General features: G+C 53.2%; 8 protein-coding genes across 8 annotated transcripts; 7 read left to right on the top strand and 1 right to left on the bottom strand.

Moving 5' to 3' along the window:
- Positions 1-179: 179 nt before the first annotated feature.
- Positions 180-2,552, top strand: HSP78 (chaperone ATPase hsp78; the record flags this gene model as incomplete). Its single annotated transcript, XM_049348366.1, has 1 exon — positions 180-2,552. The coding sequence occupies one exon, from the start codon at positions 180-182 to the stop codon at positions 2,550-2,552; it is 2,373 nt and encodes a 790-aa protein (XP_049194437.1).
- Positions 2,553-3,232: 680 nt separating this feature from the next.
- On the top strand, positions 3,233-6,268 carry J4E93_010486 (uncharacterized protein; the record flags this gene model as incomplete). Its single annotated transcript, XM_049348365.1, has 10 exons — positions 3,233-3,610; positions 3,657-4,187; positions 4,236-4,313; positions 4,400-4,613; positions 4,690-5,083; positions 5,134-5,681; positions 5,729-5,843; positions 5,892-5,930; positions 5,979-6,117; positions 6,164-6,268. 10 exons carry the CDS (start codon positions 3,233-3,235, stop codon positions 6,266-6,268), a joined length of 2,541 nt encoding a protein of 846 aa, XP_049194436.1.
- Positions 6,269-6,463: 195 nt separating this feature from the next.
- J4E93_010485 (uncharacterized protein) lies at positions 6,464-6,839 on the bottom strand (the record flags this gene model as incomplete). Its single annotated transcript, XM_049348364.1, has 2 exons — positions 6,464-6,577; positions 6,645-6,839. 2 exons carry the CDS (start codon positions 6,837-6,839, stop codon positions 6,464-6,466), a joined length of 309 nt encoding a protein of 102 aa, XP_049194435.1.
- A 275-nt stretch (positions 6,840-7,114) lies between these two features.
- J4E93_010484 (uncharacterized protein) lies at positions 7,115-8,181 on the top strand (the record flags this gene model as incomplete). The annotated part of the gene is made up of 3 exons (XM_049348363.1): positions 7,115-7,220; positions 7,285-7,816; positions 7,869-8,181. The coding sequence occupies 3 exons, from the start codon at positions 7,115-7,117 to the stop codon at positions 8,179-8,181; spliced, it is 951 nt and encodes a 316-aa protein (XP_049194434.1).
- A 427-nt stretch (positions 8,182-8,608) lies between these two features.
- On the top strand, positions 8,609-10,357 carry J4E93_010483 (uncharacterized protein; the record flags this gene model as incomplete). The annotated part of the gene is made up of 4 exons (XM_049348362.1): positions 8,609-9,166; positions 9,238-9,339; positions 9,876-9,967; positions 10,021-10,357. 4 exons carry the CDS (start codon positions 8,609-8,611, stop codon positions 10,355-10,357), a joined length of 1,089 nt encoding a protein of 362 aa, XP_049194433.1.
- A 1,808-nt stretch (positions 10,358-12,165) lies between these two features.
- Positions 12,166-14,961, top strand: J4E93_010482 (uncharacterized protein; the record flags this gene model as incomplete). Its single annotated transcript, XM_049348361.1, has 4 exons — positions 12,166-12,342; positions 12,454-12,869; positions 13,514-13,947; positions 13,994-14,961. 4 exons carry the CDS (start codon positions 12,166-12,168, stop codon positions 14,959-14,961), a joined length of 1,995 nt encoding a protein of 664 aa, XP_049194432.1.
- A 1,593-nt stretch (positions 14,962-16,554) lies between these two features.
- Positions 16,555-19,698, top strand: J4E93_010481 (uncharacterized protein; the record flags this gene model as incomplete). Its single annotated transcript, XM_049348360.1, has 3 exons — positions 16,555-16,686; positions 16,743-17,122; positions 17,172-19,698. 3 exons carry the CDS (start codon positions 16,555-16,557, stop codon positions 19,696-19,698), a joined length of 3,039 nt encoding a protein of 1,012 aa, XP_049194431.1.
- Positions 19,699-19,969: 271 nt separating this feature from the next.
- Positions 19,970-23,525, top strand: J4E93_010480 (uncharacterized protein; the record flags this gene model as incomplete). Its single annotated transcript, XM_049348359.1, has 7 exons — positions 19,970-19,980; positions 20,032-20,084; positions 20,138-20,740; positions 21,224-21,314; positions 21,364-21,410; positions 21,464-22,189; positions 22,753-23,525. The coding sequence occupies 7 exons, from the start codon at positions 19,970-19,972 to the stop codon at positions 23,523-23,525; spliced, it is 2,304 nt and encodes a 767-aa protein (XP_049194430.1).
- Positions 23,526-23,749: the final 224 nt, after the last annotated feature.

The raw sequence follows: 23,749 nt of genomic DNA, 5'->3' as shown, positions 1-23,749 counted from the left end.
CCGTATCGGTTGTGGATGCTGGAAGCCTGGGAGTGTTTACTCATAGACGCGTAGAACTCTATCGAACCACCGCGCATCTTCGCCGAAGCCTGTGCTCCCGCCATCCATCACGAATATAATGATACCATCTCCATCTTCTCCAAATTGTCTTTTGCTTGCTTTTTGACTCCGACATCGTCATGCTGACCAGTAGAGCACGCATAGCCGCGAGGCGCATCACCTCCCCCTCGACCTCACGATCATTTCCCGTCCGCACATCGCCGTCATGTCTCAACGCTTCCGCGATACGATTGCCTCAGCAGCAGAAACTCCTAAGACCACTCATATCGTCACGAAGCTATGCCACCAACGGAGGCCGACCACACCCCCCAGGTGGAACACATCGCATGAACCTGGGTGGCGAGCCGGAAAAGCCTGCGTTGGAACAATATGGTGTGGACCTTACCGAACGAGCGCGTGACGGCAAGCTAGATCCAGTCATCGGCCGAGACGGCGAGATCCAACGAACCATACAGATTCTATCGAGACGAACGAAGAACAATCCAGTCTTGATCGGCTCAGCGGGAACAGGAAAGACCGCCATCCTTGAGGGCCTAGCCCAGCGAATCGTCAAAGGTGACGTACCCGAATCGATCAAAGACAAGCGCGTCATATCTCTTGACCTCGGGTCTCTCATTGCTGGCGCGAAGTTCCGCGGAGATTTCGAAGAGCGCCTCAAGAGCGTCTTAAAGGAGGTCGAAGAGGCGAAGAAGGGTGTCATACTATTCGTGGATGAATTACACACGCTTTTAGGTCTGGGCAAGGCAGAGGGCAGCATCGATGCTAGCAACCTTCTGAAGCCCGCCCTCAGCCGTGGAGAGCTACAACTGTGTGGCGCAACAACACTCAACGAATACCGCCAGATCGAAAAAGACGCAGCTCTTGCGCGACGATTTCAACCAATTCTAGTTGGCGAACCGACCGTACAAGACACAATCTCCATATTGCGCGGCATCAAGGAGCGATACGAGGTCCACCATGGTGTCCGCATCACCGACAATGCCCTAGTCGCCGCCGCTGCGTACAGCAACCGATACATCACCGACCGCTTCCTTCCCGACAAGGCCATCGATTTGGTAGACGAAGCCGCGAGTGCCCTGCGCCTCCAGCAAGAGAGCAAACCCGACGCCATTCAAGAACTAGACCGTCAAATCATGACCATACAAATCGAGCTGGAATCGCTGCGGAAGGAGACAGACATTGCCAGCAAAGAGCGACGTGAACGTCTCGAGGAATCTCTGAAACAAAAGCAAGAAGAAGTCAAGGGCTTGACCGAGAAATGGGAGAAGGAGCGAGCGGAGCTTGACGAGATCAAGAACGCGCAAGAGAACCTCGAAAGGGCAAAGCTCGAGCTCGAACAAGCCCGCCGAGAGGGCAACTTCGCCAAGGCCGGTGAGCTACAGTACAGCAGGATCCCTGAGTTGGAGCAGAAGCTCCCCAGAGACGAGGAGGTAACTGCAGGCGCGAACCGACAGGGCTCCTTGCTACACGACTCTGTGACTGCCGACGATATCGCATCCGTGGTTTCACGCACGACCGGCATCCCGCTCTCCAAACTCAACTCGGGCGAGAGTGAGAAGCTTATACACATGGAAGACACCCTACGGCAATACGTCAAGGGCCAAGACGAAGCACTGAAGTCCGTTGCAAACGCTATTCGTCTGCAGAGAGCTGGCTTGTCCGGCGAGAACAGGCCCATCGCTTCCTTCATGATGTTGGGACCGACTGGTGTAGGAAAGACCGAAGTCTGCAAGAGGCTGGCGGAGTATCTGTTCAGCACTCCCCAGGCTGTCATTCGATTCGACATGAGCGAGTTCAGTGAGAAGCACACGGTTTCCCGTCTCATTGGTTCACCTGCTGGCTATGTTGGATACGAGGACGCTGGTCAGCTTACCGAAGCTGTCCGACGAAAGCCCTACGCGGTCCTCCTGTTTGATGAATGGGAGAAGGCTCACAAGGATATTTCGACGCTTCTTCTGCAGGTACTTGACGAAGGCTTCCTCACAGACGCCCAAGGACACAAGGTCGACTTCCGCAACACCATCATCGTCATGACATCGAATCTTGGTGCTGATATCATCGTTGGTGACGACGTGCTGGACTCGGCTGGAAAGGAATCTAGTGAAATTTCTCCCGCAGTACGCAGCGCTGTGATGGATGTTGTGTCCGCCACATATCCACCGGAGTTTCTCAACCGTCTAGACGAATTCATCATCTTCCGCCGTCTGTCACGCGAAGCGCTCAGGGATATTGTGGACATCCGTCTCAAGGAACTGCAGCAGCGACTGGACGACCGTAGGATTGTACTACAATGTCCAGACGAAGCCAAGCAGTGGCTATGTGATAGAGGCTACGACCCGAAGTTCGGTGCTCGGCCGCTCAACAGGCTCATTGCACGTGAAATCGGCAACAGCCTGGCGGATAGAATCATCCGTGGAGAGATTCGCAGCGGAGACACGGCCAAGGTCGCCATCAACGCGGAAGGCACCGGTCTCACCGTTGCTGCCGCATGAGAAAGTATGACTAACGACGATATGATTGTACAACAGAATGTAAATTGTACTATTGAATGTATATAATGTAGCATTAACGGCGTTTGTAGGTAGAACATTTCCTCTCTGTAGATTGCATCAATGCACAAGATTCTATTCTTTGATTCAGTATCCCGCGGCAGGCACGCGTCGCGTAAGCTGCCATGCGCGACTTCCTCTTTCATCTCAACCCACACAACTTACTATTCTCTCACCTCACCTCCACTCAGCCCCATCAAAGTCATCCTTCTTGATCCCCGCGATGGCGCGCAACTCTTCATACCGGAATCGGGGTAGTCGCAGCAGTGCTACCTCGCGCGGAAATCGCAGTAGTCAGAATCGTCGCACAACCACCTCCACTGGCAACTCGCATGCATCGTCCACGCGCTCTGCTTCAAGCGTGCCTGCAGGGCCGAGTAGGTCGCGTAGAGACGTTGATCGAGGACCGTTTCCGGATACTTCAGTGGACACACCTTCCGAGAGTCGCAATGCCGAAGAAAACGACGACACATTGATCGAGGTCATCATGGCCGTTGATATGACACCACGTGGTACGGTGGGATGCTGCTATTACGTCGCAAGAGACGAGAAGCTGTACTTCATGGAAGATATACAATGCGGCGACGTTGATGTCATTGACTCCCGTGGGTTCTTGTAACTCGATGCCTGGACCCTATGTTAACCAGGGCGCAGTGAGAACATTCATCGAGCCTACCGTGATCCTAGTATCGACGAAGATTGACGACAAAGTCATCGAACGGTTCGATCCAGAAGCCAGGAGCGACTGCGCAAGTAGCGACAACGACCAGTTTCGCCTTCCATTTCTGCTGGAGGTGAGGCCACCCAACGAGTTCTCGTACGATGCTGCAAAGAGTAAGCTTGTCAGCCTTCGCCTGGGCGACGAGAGTGGCAGTCGTGTCAGTTTCAACATACCTGGAGAACTTGCGTCAATGAACCATCTGGATGAAGAGGGCACGTTAGGCCAGCAAGGACAACTGCTACGGCTCGCGGGTTGGATCGACCTCGACAGCCGTTCAACGGTATTCTCGCGCTTCCTGTGGAAGGTATGTCGCTAATACTGCATAGGCCGGCTGCGCCGGAGCACTTATATCGTATCTTCAACGCCGACGCGCTGCGGCATACCTGCCTGGCGATCGGTCAGCTTATCTCATGTTCCGTATCACAACACTGGAGATGTTCAGTCTTCGAGAAACCATGTTCATCAACGCAGATACACTGCATTCCTTACAGATCATGGGTGCCGAATCGCATCCGCACTCGCACAACAAAGGGCCAACCAAAGCGAGCTCCGGCGAAAAGGAAGGGCTCTCCGTGTATGGGCTATTCCACCATCTCGCTAGAACACCACAAGGAAGGTTCCTACTTCGGCAACAGTTCCTGCGCCCTAGTCTCAACATCGATATCATCCACGAGAGGCTGAGTACGATAGGGGTCTTCGTTCGCCCAGACAACGATCCCGCTCTACAGGCGCTTGTACAGAATCTCAAGAACATCAGCAACATGCGCGCTATGATGGTCAACCTGAGAAAGGGTGTAGGTGGCTCAACGAAAGCAGGCGGAGGCTTTTCCAAGAGCATATGGACATCTATCAGAGCGGTATGTTTCGCAAGTCACCGCTGGAAGTCATTCGACTGATCGTGATAGTTTGCATTCCATGCCCTCAAGATCAAAGACACATTGCAGGATGTCCTAGGCGGCGAGACCTTGGCTATCAGGAACAAGGTACTTCTAACCGCCAGCCTGTCAATCACCGCGAGGCCGCACAAATAGCCTGCTGCGGTTCCTGATATTGCGACTGACATTTGCAGGTGTTCGAGAAATTTGAAGGCTACCACCTGGCCCAGATCGGAAGGAAGATCAGTGAGACCATTGACTTGGCTAGTTCGGCAGAAGAAGGCCGGACTGTCATCATGCCAGGTGTTGACGACGAGCTGGATCAGATGAAAAGGACTCTAGACAGTCTTGACGACTTTCTCAACCGGGTAGCGCGGAAGCTGTCTGAGAAGATGCCCTCTGACATTCGTACGTCACACTGGCCCTATCTATACCATTTTCTGCTACCTAGCGGTTACACCAAATCGAAAGCTGACAAGATTAGGCGCCACTCTTAACGTAATCTACTTCCCACAAATCGGATTTCTCTGCACCACTCCTGTCAATGAACTGAGTGGAGACGCCGTATATCAAGGCACCTTCGACAGTCCTTGGGAGAGGATGTTCGCCACTGAAGAGCAGGTCTACTTCAAAAACAGCGAAACCCGAGAGATGGATGATCACTTCGGTGACGTGTACGGTATCATCTCGGATCGCGAGATTGAGATCAGTCATGAGCTCGCACAGTATCTGCTGCAATATGAAGAGCTGCTGACATCTTGTTCGGACGTATGCGGAGAGCTTGACAGCCTTCTTGCATTAGCACAAGGCGCGAAGATCTACAAGCTTTGTCGCCCTCGGATGACCCACGACAATGTCATACGTATCAAGGGAGGCCGGTGAGTGTACTGATCGTGGAGGCGGCATGCAGCCACTGACGTCAATCTAGCCATATCCTCCAAGAACTCACAGTATCATCCTTCGTCGCGAACGATACGACTCTTAGAGGCGGGGAGGGCAATGGAGCCTCTGAGGAAGACGTCGATGAAAGCTATGGTACCGGTACCCAACCGATTACGAGCTCTGCAAGTCGCCATACCTATGCGCATAAAGATAGCGCAAGCATGCTTGTCTTGACTGGGCCCAACTACTCAGGCAAAAGCGTGTACCTGAAGCAGGTCGCGCTCATCGTATACATGGCCCATGTTGGATGCTTTGTCCCGGCAGATAGCGCAAAGATTGGGCTGACGGACAAGATCCTTTCCAGAGTCACGACGCGCGAGACAGTGTCTCGTGTCCAGAGTGCTTTCATGATAGATCTGCAGCAGATATCCCTCGCACTGAGCTTGGCGACGCGCCGCAGCTTACTCATCATTGATGAGTTTGGCAAGGGAACTGAGTCTAGTGATGGCGCTGGCCTGGCATGCGCAGTCATGGAGTACCTGCTGAGTCTGGGGTCTGAGCGACCGAAGGTCATTGGTGCTACGCATTTCCATGGTGCGTGGATATCGATCATTAATTCGTCAGCTGCTAAGAGGTACCAGAGATCTTCGAAATGAACCTGCTTAGGCCGAGACCCGCTCTTGCATTTGGGCATATGGAAGTACGCATCGATGCTGATGCTGCGGAAGTCAATGATCAGATAACATATCTCTACAAGTAAGTATACCATGACAGCAAGAGGCAGGGTATGCTAACGGCCTCTAGCTTTCGCGAAGGTCGAAGCACCTCAAGCTTCGGCACGTGGTATGTCGATAACTTCAGCGCAATCTACCTTTGTTAACAGTACCATAGCTGTGCCGCCATGAACGGCGTCCCTCCGGAAATCATACAACGTGCGGAGAACCTCATTCTCCTCTCTGTTCGCGGCGAAGACCTCGTAGCTGCGTGCTGTCAGATGCCGGAGGACGAAGCCGCAGAGCTCGAAGAAGCGGTATGTGAAGGCATGCGCGTCATAAAACCAGCTGACAATGTGGTAGGAGCAAATTGCAAGGGACTTCCTCGAAGCCGACGTCTTCCGCGACCCGAAGACTACTTTGGCCGACATACTTACCGTAGCTACGACCACGGATTCGCGTAGTTGAAGGGGGATGCACAGATGATGACGTTCGGTAGCGGAGCATGGATAGGATGAAGGTGTCAAGCGTAGGAAGGACCATGGGTCGCGTTGAAGTATTACTCTACTTCATCGCATGAGAGATATCACTGCGACAGATCGAATGATCCAGAACGTAGACGTGAAATGGAATTTGACTTAGGCAGACGACGTGACGGTGCTTTCAAGATTGCTCTACCTGATCCATGGCCTTGGTCACGTCTTCTTCGTTGAACCGATGCATAAGTTTCATCGACGATATGGTCGTCTCCTTAGCTTCGGCTTTGTCGATGTGGATCTGGTTGAACATTCAGGTACTCTGTGCATTACACGCATATATAGACCCGTGGTCCGGGTCGGCTTACCACCGGGGTATCAAATTCGTACGCGCTCTTCCACTTTTCTTGCCCTGCGTCCATGACATTGATCTCCTCGTAATCGAACGGCCTCTTCGCCTTGACGTTCTGCACGACAGCTTTAGCCGTGTCGCATAGGCCGCATGGGGTTCGGGTGAAGAAGGTGACGCGGCAAGCGAGCAGGCGGGATGTGGCGCGGAACATGTTGGCGACGTGTTGACAACCCACACACTCTCTCAGTACCGATGACTACGAGCGTGCAATTCGAACGGAGAGCTTTGGGCTGACGCGACGGAAATTCCGAAGATGGAAAGCTTCAACGGCCAGGATATCGATTAAGCTTCGCGCTTGGACCCTATGATGACGGCTGATTTCCAGAATGTTCGGAACAAAATCTGGGGCATCGCAACACGACAAGCAGCGCGCATCCGACCTTTCTCTCCGCTCGTTAAGCGCGTTGTTCACAGAAACCGACAATTATGGCGAAGAAGTGTGTTCACAAGGGCTGCGGCAAGACGTACGAGGACGAGAACGAGGAGTGTGTTTACCATCCCGGCCCACCCAAATTCCATGAGGGGCAGAAAGGTAGGTCAGCACCACCAACGCGTATACCAACAAGACCAGAAAAGATGCTAATTGGATTCCCCAGGCTGGGAATGCTGCAAACCACGCGTCTTGACCTTTGACGAGTTCCTCGCAATCGAGCCGTGCACAAAGGGCAAGCACTCGGACGTCGACGACACACCCAAGCCCGAGCCCGTCAAAGCCCCCGACGTACCCAATGACACCCAAGTCAACCTCGGATCGCTCGAGGAATCCCTCCCTGCGCCTGCCCCCCGATTACCCACCGCACAAGCCACGCCCAAGCCCAGCGCTTCACCGGCGCCGCCGCCAGAATCCGAAGACGACGACCCGAGTCTAGAGATCAAGGAGGGCATGACATGTCGGAGGAAAGGATGCGGCGCGACACACAAGGGAGGCGATAGGGAAGGAGAGAGCTGCATACACCACCCTGGTGCGCCCATCTTCCACGAGGGCAGCAAGGGGTGGAGTTGCTGTAAGAGGCGGGTCATGGAGTTTGATCAGTTCATGAAGATCGAGGGGTGCAAGACAAAAGACCGACATTTGTTCATCGGCAGCGGCAAGAAGAAGGAGGGCGAGGAGAAACTAGAGACAGTTCGGTACGTTCACCCTACCCTCTCAATCAAGACGACCTACTAACCCCACCCCCAGACACGACTACTACCAAACCGCCACCTCGGTCGTCGCATCCCTCTACCTCAAGAAAATCGACAAAGCAACCGCCGTCATCGACTTCCATCCCACACACGTCAAGCTCGATCTCCCCACCTCGGACAGCAAGCGCTACCAGACCGAATTCCCCCTCTTCTCAACCATCAAGCCGGAAGAGAGCAAGTTCAGGATACTAGGCACGAAGCTCGAGATGACGCTAGTCAAGGCCGATGGAGCTAGCTGGCCGGTTCTCAGGAGCGACGATAAACCTACTGGGGAGATGATTCAGGTGGGTAGGGCGGGGAGGGCGTAGATGGGTGTTGCCATGGGATTCGTGATGAAGACATGAGCTGCATAAGTCAAAGTAATGCATCAACGAAGTTACGTTAAATCAGACTTGCCCTTGGGTGCTGCGAGTGAGTATGTATGTGTATGGTGTATAAATTGGGGACATGTGAGAGAGGGGGTGGCTTATTAATCATGACGCACCTCAAGTGCTCGCGCTCTAGCTATCTCCGCTTGTTTATGCAATCAGCCTCACAACATTCCCTATTTCCAATACCGAGTCGGTTTACTAAACAGAAAACCAAGGTACCGAGGATTGTAGCAAGATATAAGACCATTGTTACGTTTGTCGGCACATATCTCATTCATCCTCCTCGACTACTAATCCCCTTCACACCCGACCAGCAACACATCTCAACCCCGTTCCTAAACCTCGACACCCAATACACACAGCTATGGCATCAAAATCCACCCTCATCGCCATAATCGCCGGCGTCGGCCCCGGAACCGGCGCCTCCGTCGCCCGCAAATTCAGCCAAACCTACCCCGTCGTGCTCCTCGCCCGCACCCCCGAATCCTTCTCTTCTCTCGCCTCTGAAATCAATGCCTCCGGCGGCCGCGCCCTCGGTATCGCCACAGATGTATCCTCGTCTTCCTCCCTCACTTCCGCCCTGAGCGGGATTAAGAAAGAGTTTGGTGATGAGGTGGGGGTTGCGGCGGCGATTTTCAATGCTTCTGGTGCGTTTATGCGGAAGCCGTTTTTGGAGATTCCGAGCGAGACTTTTGAGAAGAGTTTGGGTGTTAGTGGGATGGGTGGAGTGTTGTTTTCGCAGACTTTTTTGCCGTTGTTGTTGAAGGGCGTGGAGAAGGGTTCGGAACATCCCCCTAGTCTTATCTTTACGGGGGCGACGGCGAGTGTGAAGAGTAATGCGCAGATGGCGAGTTTCTCGACGGGGAAGTGGGCGTTGAGGGCGTTGAGTCAGAGTTTGGCGAGGGAGTTTGGACCGCAGGGTGTGAGTATTCAGTCTTCTTTCTTTGGGCTGTACCTGGGGAAATGGTTTGCTAATGCAGTGTTAATGTGCAGGTTCACGTCGCTCATGCGATTATTGATGGGGTGATTGATATTCCGAGGACGAAGGAGTGGTTGAAGGATATGCCTAAGGAGGCGAAGTTGAGCGCTGATGCTGTGAGTATTCTCTCCTTGTGATGACCTATCGCTTGGAAAGTGTTACTGACGCGAGCTTAGATTGCGAACGATTATTGGTGGTTGCACACGCAGCCTAAGACGAACTTTACGTGGGAGATTGATCTTAGGCCGGCGGTTGAGAAGTGGTAGGTGCGGGCTGTCACGCTGAGAGGACTATAAGATAGGTGGATGGCGCATGAGAGTACCATGCGTATCAATAGCAAACACTCGACATTATAAAATCCTGCGTCACCGCGTCAATATCTCTGATATCGCAGTATATTTCTGCGTCACCGTGGATACCTTCACCTCGTTTTCACGGTCTTTCGAGGTGAAGACGAGTACGCTAGGAGGTTCTCGGTGTATATAATCTCGTCGATCTGACTTTTCTGCTTTCTTCTTACTACCTACAACGACGTCGCATTTACGAAGACACAACGAGTACGGTATTGATTACCGAATACATCACTACAACACCAAGGTATGCTCACTGTCGAGAGACAACGTAGCCGGCGCGCATTACTGACACGCGATAGTTCGATAAGATGTCTGGCCTCGGCAACTCCCGCTGGTCCTCCAAGCCGACATCAAAGTCATCTGGAGATGATGTGAAGACTCCGGACGAGCCGTAAGTTTCTTTCACTTTGTCTTAGCAGGGATGGTATTCCAACAGTAATACAGCAAACACATCGCCGTCCCGTCCTTTGGGTTCACGATGCCTTCTTTCACCAAGAAGTCGGCTACCGTCGCATCGTCTCCTATCGTCTCATCTTCGACGGAGGCCAAAGTGGTCGAGATGAAAAAGCCCGCGGTCAAGGTCGATGAAGCCTCTGCTCGAGAGCTCATCAAAGTCGAGACTGGTAAACCGCAGTCCAAGGTCACCGCCGCTGTCCAGGCGACTCGAGACCAGATGGCCAAGTTCATGGGCCTACGTCGTCAAGATCGCCCTTCCACGGCAAATGCGACGATTGGACGTGGTCCAAGCGCGTCGTACGGAGGATACATCAGGAGGGGATAGATAGGCTGTAGTTGCCTGACATGACGTTCAGGGATCAGAGGCAGACCAGGTACAGGAGGTTGGAAGCTACATTCAGCTTCCTGATGTTTGTATGACCAATCAAAGTACATTAAATACCTCCTGGCTCCCTCCCGCCATAGGCGATAAAATGACCAAAACTTGATTTAGACTCCATGTACCACAGTTTCGACAGACGCAACGGGTGCGACATAATATGCCCGAGGGCAGATAAGATGCAAGGTCTACACCGATCGTGCAGCAGCCAGATTGGGCCACTTGCAGAAAATCTCACTCATCAATGTCAGGCTGAACTTGGTCGCATGCGCATGCGCGACATAGTTCGCTAACCGTGGCGAGGGGAGAAATGTCCCATTTGGCCTGACGTACGAGCGCGGCGTATCCATGGGTAGTCGGGAACCCCTGGCACCTTTCATCTACAACGTCGTTGAGACGCAGAGTCGTTGGAGCGCATCGAGGTGATTTGCCGGGCAGAGGCAAATGCTAAGGCCGAGCCATCGAGATTGATGCCGCTTTCAGACCCGCGGAAGTAAGACAACGAGGCTACGTCTACCGGCCAACACGGCCTGGCGATATCATAGGTAGCGATATGCGTAGTTAGCTGGATGGGGCAAAAGATAGACGAGAGGCTCGCATCATGTGAAGGTGTTGCACCGTTCGGAGCCTTGCATACAACCATGCGGGACATGCGCTGGCGACGATGGGCATGGTTCTGACGGACTAGAGTAAGGTGACGGTGAAGCGCCTGGCTGACAGCCAAACGCAATCGACTGGGCGTATTTGTACGTGCGCCATAAGGCTCCGCGACACCTTACTACTGCATGCAGGCCCACCCACGTGTCAGCGCCCGTTCTGCGTGCGACAGCTCATGTGCTGGGGCAAGCAGAGAGGGAGGCGTTTGAGAGACTCGGACCAGGCGGGATTAGCGATAGATGGAGATGCGGTGCTAACCGGGCCGCTGGTGAAGTGGGAGGTTGCTGCTGCGACTGCGCGGCGGCCAACAGCTGGGCCGCTGGGGTGTCTGGCCGTGGGCTGTCAGGGTAAGCATAAGCTCATGACGGCAGACCGGCAGAGAAATCGCGGTGACTGGTAAGTTTGTCGGATGAAGCGATCGCTTAAATACCACGGTATGCTATGGCAGCACTCGCTGCAAGGACCAACGCCAAGTTGCTCTCGTCCCGTCGGAAGGGAAGGTCCAACGTTAATACCCGTGTGCCCGCAGCATCGAAGGCAGACGCCAGCCAGCACCCAACGCTGGAACCACACGATCCGGCGACCGCAGATTGTGCTGCCTGCCGCCCTGGAATACGCGACGATTGCGCAAGACCTCCGACCTGCATTGCATCTTGTCGTCGTCGTCTGGTAATCTTCGGCCCCAGCCCGTGACTGGCGTTTCCGGCAACCATCCCATCTCTCCGGCCCGCACATCGCAGCAACATCACCCGAAGACTCGATCAACAAGACGCGCGCAGCCTCGCAGCACCGCCATTCTTCATCCGCCCCCGTTCTAAGAACTCCCTCGACTCATCGCCAATATTCGCGCACCGCCTGAGCTGGGCGCCGTCGCGCATCTTCCCATGACCGGAGAGAATGCACCGCGGCTAACTGCACTGCCTGCTTACCCACCACAACAACGACATCAACGGCCGCCATCTCCTCCCGGACAGCATCAGCAACTGCAATCTCCCCTAACCCAGCTGTCTCCATCCACCGTCAAGGCGTCTCCGCAGCAGACCCCCGGGCCCCTTGATGCCAGCGGCGGCAGTGCTGAGCCCTCAGCAAAACGAGGCATGCGCTCGCAGATTGCATGTACCAGATGTCGCCGAAGCAAGACCAAGTGCGAAAACACCGGTCAGGGCACGACGTGCAAGGCTTGCGCGAATACCAACCGCGACTGTACCTGGGACCACGCGGCTGTCGCAAGCAGCACCGGATCTGTGCGCCGCGACAGCACGGCCGATTTTGATGTAAGTCATCCTTTTTTGTCTCCCAATACTCCATTAGTCGTGTTGCATATCAACGTTCGTGGCTGAGTTCACGTCCTGGGCTATATCACGTGCTAGCGCTGACACCCCCAGGCCCCGCCCAAGAAGCGACGCAAGTTGCTAGCACCAACATCGACGACAGCGCAACGCTCGGTAGAAGGCTTGGGCTCGCCTGAAGATGCTCTTCAATCACCATTGCTTACTTCCCAGGTCTGGGAAGAGTTGTTTGACATCTATGAGAAGCATTTCTCTACCGACTTCCCCTTCTTGCATAAGCGAACTTTCCTCAGCTCTGTGCGGCCGCCGCCTTCATCTGGCAGCTCATCTGAAATTAAGACTCCGACTCAAGCTCCAACGCCGCGCGTGTATGCGCCTTTGCTCTTAGCCTTCCTTACCCAGACTGCTCGTTTCCATGACAAGCTCGTAGCGCAAATGGGTAATGACCCGATCAGGGTTGCCGAATTCTACGCATCAGCGACTCGCACGCAGATGGGAACGGATATCATTGGGTCCCCGAATGTGGAAAAGATCCAAACGCTCCTCATGTTGGGGTATTATGAATGGACCAACTTGCAAGGTACTGAGGGCTGGATGAAGATCGGCGTTGCTATCAGAGCTGCCATATGTCTTGGGTACCCGCACCTGGATGTCGATGAAAGCGGACTACCTGCACCACTGAAAGAATGTGAAAAGGGCCTTTCGGAAAAGGACCAATTCATACTTCGCGAGACTCAGCGGCGTACCTTTTGGAGCTGCGTCCTCATGGATTGCTATCTGAGTTGGGGGGAGGATCGGCCGAGGATGCTTACGCCCGATCAACTCCAAAGAACTCAACTTGTCTGTAGCGATGGTGCATTCAATTTTGGAAAAAGAGCAAGGACAAGGCTTCTGGGTGAAGACGATGCGATGTATACTGCGCGGAGGAAACGATGGAACAAACATGCTGAGGAGCGCCGTAATGACCACGACGGAGCAGATCGAGCCAGTGCCCTGGACGGGGGGAGGTGGGAAGTTGCTGAGGGGGAGGCAGAACTAACATGGTACATCAAAGTTGTTGTGATCTTCGGAGAAGTCTCACAATGGTCGTGTAAACGCGGCAGAAGGTCCGTTTGCCTCGTTCGTTCCGCCGCGATATCTGACTGACAACGTGTAGACAAGAAGGCAAGAATCCACCGTGGTGCGCAACGACTGGCTTCAAGAAATTGGAGGACAAACTCAAGCAGTTGAAGCGCGACCTTCCTGATCACCTCCAGCTGACATCGGACAACAACGACGACCGTAGCTACAACTCGCCCGGCAAATACGTTGCGATACATGCAATGTACACATTGTGTTTTGTGTGGTTGTACAGAGAGTACATGCCCACATCACCATGGACGTTGACGTATCCCCGCGGCCCGTTGGATGAGCCACTAATTGATGAGAAACCCCCTGATCCTGACTACTGGATCAAGCAAGCCAAAGACTGTTGGAAAGCCTGCCTCGACTTCACAACACTACTTCATACTATCGAGAACTCACAAGTTCATAGCAATTTAGTACAAACGCCAACGGTAGCTTTCTCTTGTTTTGCCGTTGGAATAGGCAGTAAGTATCCAACAGTGATTTGGTCGGGTATTGCTAACCACCCCAGCCATCTACTGCCACTACTTTCCTCACATGGACCCGGACGACGCCCTCTCATCTCGTAAAGACCCTAGAGCCCATGATATCGCAAACGGCTTCCTACTACGCATTCTGAGTCGCTTCAAGATGGCCCGCTCGTGGCTAAGTCAACTTGCAGAATGGCAAAGATATTACCGCCGCGAGAAGAAGAAGTACCGAGAACTGAGCGGCCAGATCGACGATTCTCCAAAGAGCAACTCCAGCGATGGTGTCGCTAGCGGTGGGCTGAAAGACTATGCACAGCTCTTCGAAAGAACGCACAAGCAATTCGGCGACATTGCGAACGCTAACGACAACGACGGACAATGGCCCGACAGGGATAAGGACCTCGCGGATACGAGACTGCCGCATGACGAAGACTCCGCGGAGCGCACCTTGCCTACCAGCGCCGCTTCGGTCAAGCATGAGATGCAAGGCGCGTCGGAGGAAAAGTCCAGTAACCAGTCCGGCTTCACTGCCGTCAACCACAACGGTCAACAAACACCTCCAGCTCCTCCTCCAGTCACCCAACCATCAACCTACGCGCACGGGGGCCGTACGCCTTCTTACGATCAAAACTCTCACATGCGCGCCACAGTACAGACTTTACCACAACAACAACCCTACTCGGCATATCAATACGCCAATACTCAGCAACAGCCCCTGAGAAGTCCCTTCCAGCAGTCTGACCCCCGCCAATCCCCTGTGCCAGCCCCCGCATCTGTCCCGATTCACGGCGTCTACCAGCAATGGCCACAGGCACGACCGCAGGAGCTACAGGAGCAGAAGGTGAACATGGAGATTTGCGGCGCTGCTACTTTCCCCAACGGCTGGGCGGGCGATGTCATGATTGGTGATAGTGCTCAAGACTTCAATAACTGGGGCCAGTATGGCTTTCCGACTATCCCTGATAACTCGGGGTATTATCAGTCTGGGTATTCGTATCCGCCGCAGTAGGTCTGTGGGGTTGCGGTTGACTTGTTCCTGTTGTGTTGAGAGTGGAGAAGCGTGTGGCGTGTGAGCAATGTCGCGAAGGATATCCTTCGTCATGTTTGGTTTCTAGCATATGTCTCTGGCTTCTTGTCATCCACATTCTTTCATTCCTCCCTTCGGCGCATGTTGCGGTTCTTGCTTTGGTTCGCTGCATCGGGGTGCCATTTAGATCTCTAAGGGCGACAGGATGTTATGTAGCGGAGTTTGTTTCTTCACAGGCGGGTTACTTGTTATGTGATGATTTTGGGTTGGCATGCGACGGGAGATGTCGTGGGCGGATCGATCGGTCTTTATGCAGATGTAGATGCACATGTAGATGCATGTATCGTATAGCATGTTTGTGGATCTGTGGCAATGGATTGGTAGTACTCTTGGCCCGTACTCTTCTACGGATAGTGCCCTGATGAATGCAATTGACGATGAGCATGCCACCATATCCACCGCGACAACCCCGAGCCTATGACCAACTTCATATCTTGAAGGCGCTTTCATGAAGCCAAGACCTTCATGGTAATTCGTTGATACGGAACGTATCAAAGATTCGAGATGCGTGTCTCCTCCGCCAACGCGCGTTGGCCTTGTGCATTTGCGTTTTCGCGATAGTCAGACGCTCATGACCTCTGTTGAATGGGTGGGGGAGGCGGGGGAGAGGCGGAGGAGAGGCGGAGGAGAGGCGGAGGAGAGGCGGAGGAGAGGCGGTGGAAGTCATCGTCGCGCTTACTACAAGCTTGTTCTTATTGCAAGCGCAGTGCGCCTTCTGGGATTACAAGTATTGCTGCACGCTAGAGTTGCTCACTTGCTTTTCGCAGTGATCAAGGCCTTGTTACGTCAGGTCCGAATTCGATGTACCTCGGTAATTCTCCCCCACATTCCATCATCATCAGGTCCCATCACCCATGCTGTTCCATCTCACCTCAGTCATCCATAAATACCCATCTCCGAGAGAACAATTCCGAGCCAATTCGCCGATGCCCGTCGTCGTCACAGCGCGGATGCCTTTCCCAATCCAGGGCGGAAACGCCTCAACCCAAGCTTCCGCAAGCATCCACAACTATACGACCAAGCATTAACCCTCACGCTAACCCCACTGATCGCCGCCCTTCTGCACCGCCTGGGCAACGGCCATGGCGCACATCGGACATGTTTCCCCGCCTGCCTCTACCGAGATGCGGGCATCGACTCCACTAACAAGCATCCAAGCTGCGATATTGGTGGAATCGGTACTTGCGTCTTCTCGCATGGTCTAGGATGCGGCGAAGCGACTAGACGTGCTAGTATCGCTACGGCTACTCATCCGGTTCAACACGCGGTCTTAGCACGCTCAACATGGGGCAAGACTGGGGAAAGTCGCTGGGGAAAAGAGGTATGTGCGTTCGGATCGCAATGGCACGAGCGGCGTAGAAACGATGCTGTCATTGTTTAACAGGAACGAGGAAAGATCCCGGTCCGGCTACGTGCATACCGTCTGAAGCTCCGGAAGCTTTATATTGCTTGCCCTCCCGCGGAATCTAACCGGGCCACAAGCAAATTGACCTTTGGTTTCGTATTTTGGTCAATATGAAGAGCTTCTCAAAGCTTGCAGGCGCGGTTGCGCTGGGATGTTTCGCGGTTGAGACTGCGGCGAGGGCTGTGGGGTATTCGCCTCAGCAATGGATTAAGCCGTATAAGAGAGAGGCTTTGCAAGATATTGTAAGTTGCGGAGTTGATAGAATGCCTCGGAATGACGATGGCTAACCAATATGCAGGTCACATGGGACGAAGACTCGCTCTTCGTACATGGAGAACGCATCTTCCTGTACTCTGGCGAGGTCCACCCGTACAGATTGCCGGTACCTGATCTCTACTCCGATGTCTTCCAGAAGATCAAGGCTCTTGGGTACAATGGTGTTTCCTTCTACGTGGACTGGGCGCTGCTTGAAGGCAAGCCCGGTGTTTACCGCGAAGAGGGTGTCTTTGATCTGAAGCCCTTCTTCGATGCTGCGCAGGAGGCTGGCATTTACCTCATCGCTAGACCAGGCCCTTACATCAATGCCGAGGTATCTGGTGGAGGCTTCCCCGGATGGATTCAGAGAGTCAATGGCACGCTGAGAACGCGTGCGCCTGACTTCTTGGAGGCAACCGACAAGTACGTCTCTGAGCTGGATCTAAGCGGCGCCTTGCTAACAGCGGAATAGCTACATGAAGAATGTGTTGGCGACAATTGCGCCTGCGCAAATCACCAACGGCGGACCAATCATCCTCGTCCAGCCCGAGAATGAGTACACACAAGCCACTTCGGCTATCAAGCCTTTCCCGGATCCGGTCTACATGCAATACGTCGAAGATCAGATTCGCGACGCCGGTATTATCGTGCCTTTGATCAGCAACGACGCCTCCGCTAAAGGCAACAACGCACCTGGTCAACCCGCAGCTGTTGACATCTACGGACACGATGGATATCCTCTTGGATTCGACTGTGCCAACCCAACCACATGGCCAGATGGCAATCTCCCAACAAACTGGCATCAACTTCACGAGCAGCAGAGCCCCACTACGCCTTACTCCATCGTTGAGTTCCAGTCTGGCAGTTTTGACCCTTGGGGTGGACCCGGTTTCGACAAGTGCGGCATTCTGGTGGGCGCAGAGTTCAACCGTGTCTTCTACAAGCAACTTTACAGCTTCGGTGTCACCATCTTGAACTTGTACATGACTTACGGTGGCACCAACTGGGGCAACCTTGGTCACCCAGGTGGCTACACCAGCTACGACTACGCTGCACCGATCAAGGAGGACCGTCAAGTCGACCGCGCGAAGTACTCCGAGCTAAAGCTCCAGGCAAACTTCTTCAAGGTCAGCCCTGCGTACCTCACGGCTGCACGTGGCAATGCCTCGACTTCCAAGTGGACTACCAGCAGTGACCTTAGCGTTACTCCCGCCACCAACGAGAAGACGACATTCTACTTCGTCAGGCATTCCAAGTACAACTCGCTAGATTCCACAACCTACAAGCTCAACGTTGCAACGTCGGCATTGGGCAACATTACTGTACCCCAAATGAACGGCACTTCGTTGACGCTGAACGGGCGCGATTCCAAGATCCACGTCAGCGACTACGACATTGGTGGCACTACACTTGTCTACTCTACTGCTGAGGTTTTCACTTGGCACAAGTATGATGACAAGACCGTTTTGGTCGTGTACGGTGGACCTGGAGAGACTCACGAATTGGCCCTTGCTGCTACTGGACTGGAAGTCGTCGAAGGCGATGTCAAGAGCATGACTACCAGTGGAGTCACAGTCTTGAACTTCAAGGCTGATGGAGGTAGAAAGGTGGCGAAGGTTGGAGCTGATAGCCCCGTCTACGTCTACATGGTCGACCGCGTCGAAGCCTTCAACTACTGGGCCGTCGACCAGGCATCCCACGACTCGTCTAACCCTGTCATCCTCAAGGCAGGCTACCTGATGCGCACTGCCAAGGTCACTGGCGACACACTCGCCCTCACTGGTGACCTTAACGCTACCACAACTGTCGAAGTCCTTGGCGGCGCATCATCTGATGTGTCCAAGATGACGTTCAACGGCCAGGATATCGACTTCACCACCTCCGAGCAAGGAACTTTGTGCGCCGACATTGAATTCGTCAAGCCAGATGTCAGCCTACCCAAGCTCAGCGAACTCGAGTGGAAGTACGTCGACTCGCTTCCTGAGATCCAACCCGGATACGATGACAGCGAGTGGACTGCTGCCGACCTGAAGAAGACGTACAACTCTCTCCGTCCTCTTGATACCCCCGTATCGCTGTACAGCTCCGATTACGGCTACCATACCGGCACGCTACTCTTCCGCGGTACCTTCACGGCATCTGGAAGCGAGACCACTTTCAACCTTACCACCCAAGGTGGCTCAGCATTCGGCTCATCCGCCTGGATCGGCGACCAATTCCTCGGTTCATGGCGCGGATACGACGCAGCCCTAAACGGAAGCGCTACATTCACCATGCCCAACCTGACCAAGGGAAAGAAGTACACCATCACGGTCGTAGTCGACAACCAAGGTCTCGACGAGAACTGGACCATCGGAACCGAGACAATGAAGAACCCGCGCGGTATCCTAGACTACAAGCTATCCGGCCACGACGCCTCCGACATCAGCTGGAAGCTCACCGGTAACCTGGGTGGAGAAGATTACCGCGACATTTCGCGCGGCCCCCTCAACGAAGGCGGTCTCTACGTCGAGCGCCAGGGTCTGCACCTCCCCGGCGCTCTCTCTGCCACCGACGCTAAATGGACTGTTTCTGCCGGCCCCGTCGCCGACGGCATCTCCGCCCCTGGAATCGGTTTCTTCGCCACGGAATTCGATCTCAACATGCCAGCTGGCTATGATATCCCGCTTAGCTTTACTTTCACCAACGGCACTTCTTCTGGTAACAGTAGCAGCAGTGGCTCGAGTGTTCCTGCGTATCGCGTCCAGCTTTACGTTAATGGCTGGCAGTATGGTAAATACGTTAGCAATGTTGGGCCGCAGATTAAGTTCCCTGTTACTGAGGGTATTTTGAACTACAACGGAACGAACTATCTGGGTGTCTCGCTTTGGGGACTTGACGGTGGGGCGACGAAGGTTGAGGGCTTGGAGTTGGAGATTGATGCGGAGATTTGGAGTGGGATGAAGAAGGTGGGGACTGTCATGGGAATGGAGTATGAGAAGAGGGAGGGCGCGTATTGAGACGTTTAGTAAGGAATATTTCTATCAACTACTTTCACATGTGCAACTGGAATTCGCGGGATCGTTGCTCTGCTCCTTCGCGTCCTATGGCCGCCAAGCTCTTGTGCTCCGTTCACTTTCGCTCGACCTCCTAGCGCGGTCTTGGCGGAGGTACAAGCAAGCGCCTCCCCGCACACACCGTCACCTTGTGCCTGCGCTCAACTAACCCTCCACCAAAGGCTGAACTATCGACCCTCGCCCAAGCAAGGTGCGGCAGTCGCGCGACATCACGATGACAACACAGTAAGCCCTGCACAGGAGCCTCTCTTGGTGGGCATGTACTAACGCTGGCAGCGTCGCCAACCCCCGCGGCAGAACGTCAACAAGCTTTCTCGACTTACCTGGAGGTAATATACACCGTGTTTTCCATTGCTTTCGCAGGCTAATTGAAGGATCACAGAGTTGCGCAATACTGTCTATCAGCACTTCATCGACGATCTTAAGGACCAGCCGGATTCACTACCACCAGGCTCTACTTTGAGTCAAAGGCGCAGGCTCATTCAATTTGGATGGTCGGATGGCCATGCTTTAAATCTGGCCTCCATACACAGACAGATACATGCTGAGTTTATGACCTTATATCTACACCAGGTGTACCACGGCGGAAGTCGGCTTGTGTTCAATGATGTCGACTACTTCCTCGACTTATTCTTCGGTCAAAGTCTCCACTCAGGTCTAAAGGACGTTTCATATCAGTTTGAGGTTCGAATGGGCGCTGCCGGGGACTATCTAGAGGCTGATTGGTCGCTCGACTTGCTGAAAGTTGTCTCGATCATGCGTCATCACCCGTTGATCAGCATTGCATGGAATCTGGTGGACAGCTTTAGGGAAGCGACATTCGACGATTCAGGGGTCGTTTACGCCGTGTCAGCCCTGAAGGACATGGATGTCCAACTATTCGGGAACTTGAATTCCGTCATGCTCTACTTGAACAAATCTATCCCACCAAACCATTTCGGTAGGACCGAAATAGAGGCTGAAATGCCTTGTATGCTGAAGAAAGGTGCGACTAAGCAAGATGTCGATAGCATCAAGTCGTTGTTATACCCTACCAGATGCAGAGGTATTGAAGTGGAGATTAGATTTGAGGGTAGCTTTCGGGGCTGGTCAGACTGGGAGTCGTACCCTGAGGATGATTGGTCAAGTAATGAGGAAGACGATTCAGATAGTGCCGAAAAGGTCTCAGACAACGGGGAAGATGGTCCCGAGAGTAGAGATCAGATATTGTGCGTGTAATGGGGATGGAATGGATGGATCAAGTGCGCCTTTGACTTAGATTGCGATCTGATCTTTATTCGAGCTAGTCATCAAGCTGGTACTTTGGTATACGACATAGCTTCAATAGCTTTGATGAATGGGGACGGAGGATGGCAAGAGAGAGGGTTGACTCTTGCCTTCACTTTTACTACCCTCCTTTGGTTTAGCGCGGTCTTGGCGGAACACCAACAAACGCCTCATCGTCAACAACAACATCACTTCTTTACAGTTCTCACCGGACCCTCCTACACAGTTTCATCCGTGGGGCAAAGCTCCGAGACGAACAAGCCCCTGCCGCGCAACACCGCTATGGCAGTCAAGTATGTTCCCCAGCCAGCATTTTCAGTGAGTGCGTGCTAACAGTCGAAGCAGCAGAGACAACGGTGGCGGAAAGTCGTTTCTGGACCTTTCCGGAGGTAAACATAGCATTTGCATCCTTTGACCAAGGCGGACTAACACCAGCATACAGAGCTCCGCAATGCCGTCTACAATCACTTCATTGAACTCGATCCTACGGTCGGCGAAGCTACCACACTAGCGCATTCTAGCCAGCAGATTCGTGCTGAGTTTGGCTCGCTATGTCTGGCATTAGGGAACTTCGCGATTCCCGAGGAGCATGTCGACAGCTTCCTGGACGTCTTCTTTCCCCATGGCTTCGAGTGTAGACGGCAATATGTTCATCTCCGCTTCGACCTGTCGTTGAATCCATCCGACTCGCCAGACTGGTCCATCGATCTACTCAAATTGGTCTCGATAATGCACCACAACTACGGGCTTCTACTCAAGATCTCATGGTTCAAAGATATTACCACGGCTATTTCTGTCTTGAAAAATATGGATGTTCAGAAGTTGGAAAAAGTACGATCTGTTGCGTTCGAGATGTGCGGATTGCCCTTGGACCACCCGATGAGCTTTCTACCACGCTTAGGCGCTTTCCTTTTCGTTACAATGAAGGCTTTCGCCACAGAAGAAGAATTCCATGGGCTGGGACTCGACCACTTAGACGGATTTATCAATGTGCGTTCTACTTGGGAGTATTTTCCATTCGAGGATACAGAGACTTCAGAAAACGAGGATGGTGACAAAGATGGTGACGAAGATGGCTCAGATGATGAGGAAGAGACTTCAGATGATGGAAATGATGATGAGGATGGCGGTGAAGACACTCAAGAAACCTGCGAAGACGCTGTAGAAAGTAGTGGCTAGGGAATAAGGTGACTACTTAGTTGAGACGGGGGCATGAGAAGATGAATCGTGGCGCACTAAGATGGTACCAATCTAGTTTTAAGATAAGTCTACATGCCATGAAAGGAAATTAACCTGCATGACCAGCTTTGAAAGTACGAGAAAATAATTTGGAATGTGCATCGTGTTATTGAGGCAGTCCTACCGTGCACTAGCTAGCCCTTGTTCTCGATGCAGGGTTCACACTTTTCCTCGCTCACCGTGCAATTGTTAGCGCGACCTTGGCGGCGGTGGAAACGAACGCTCCTTCGCACACAACAGCTCTTCCTTCCTACCCTCGACTCATCTACTACAACCGCTTCTTCTGTTGAGTCTAGCCCGTGCTATCGTCGCGCGACATCACAATGACAAGCCAGTAAGCGTTGCACAAAAGCTTCCCTCGATGAGCATGTGCTGACGGCCATCTAGGTACAGCGTCGGCAGGCCTTGCGGCAGAAAGAGCTTCCTCGACGCACCTGGAGGTGAGTATTGGATATTTTGAAATCTCTGAATGTATTACTAACACAAGAATAGAGCTGCGCAACACCTTCTACCACCACTTCATCGATCTCTGGCCATCAACCAGCGATGCTGCCAACCTAGCCTGCGTCAATCAGCAAGTCCACGCTGAGTTCACGACGCTGTATTTGAGCCGGTTCTACCAAGGCGCAACCGGGGTTCCATTCGAGCATGTTCCGTTCTTTCTACACTTCTTCTTCGCTCAGTACCCTGACGCGGTTCCTAAGAATGTACTCTACAAGTTCAACGTGGGACTCGGAAGTCCAACGCCCAAAAGCATTGATCTTGATGCTTCTCCATGCTGGTCACTGGATCTGCTCAAGGTCGTGTCGGTCATGCGCGAATACCCTTTGATCGAAGTGGTCTGGGACCTGGGCGCGGGTATGGGTCGCTACTCCGCTGTCTCGTTCGATGACAAAGACATTGCCTACGCCGTTACCAATCTGAGATGTCTGGATGCCCAACATTATAACCAGCTGTCTTCCGTCAGACTCACTTTATCTGAGTCGCCTAGGGAATTGCACAGCTTCCAGCCATTCCAGGTCGGCACTACCCTCGCCTTGGACGCTAGGCTTTGGATCGAGTTGAAAAATGGCGTGACAGAATTTTGTTTTGAGGATATCGATACCAATTGCGGAGGCATCAATGTAGGATTTGGGTCGGAGAACAGTATGGACAGTGATGAACAGAGTTCAGATGGCGAGGAAGACGATCTAGTTGACGGTCATGAAGACTCAGAGGGCGAAGATCAGGTCCTTCCAGACTTAGGAGACTTGATCATATTTTGAGAGGGTTTATTCGCAGATGTATGAGCAGATTTGGATGACGACGAGCTCGATTCTTTCGATGAAGTTGAACATACGGGGATCTGGCAGCAGTTCTAGTCTATGAGCTGATTTTGGTCTGCTTATCAAGATGCAAACGCTTAGATCACAAGTTGTGAAATATGGAACGAATTGTCCTTGCCGTCGCTGGTATTCTCTTGTGCAAATGCGATAGCGCGTACGCCAAC

This window comes from Alternaria ventricosa (genome assembly GCF_023758065.1).
Source record: "Alternaria ventricosa strain BMP 2768 chromosome Unknown scaffold_31, whole genome shotgun sequence".
NCBI classification, from domain to species: domain Eukaryota; kingdom Fungi; phylum Ascomycota; class Dothideomycetes; order Pleosporales; family Pleosporaceae; genus Alternaria; species Alternaria ventricosa.
Note: the sequence above shows the minus strand (reverse complement) of the source record. Positions and strands in the feature narration are given on the sequence as shown.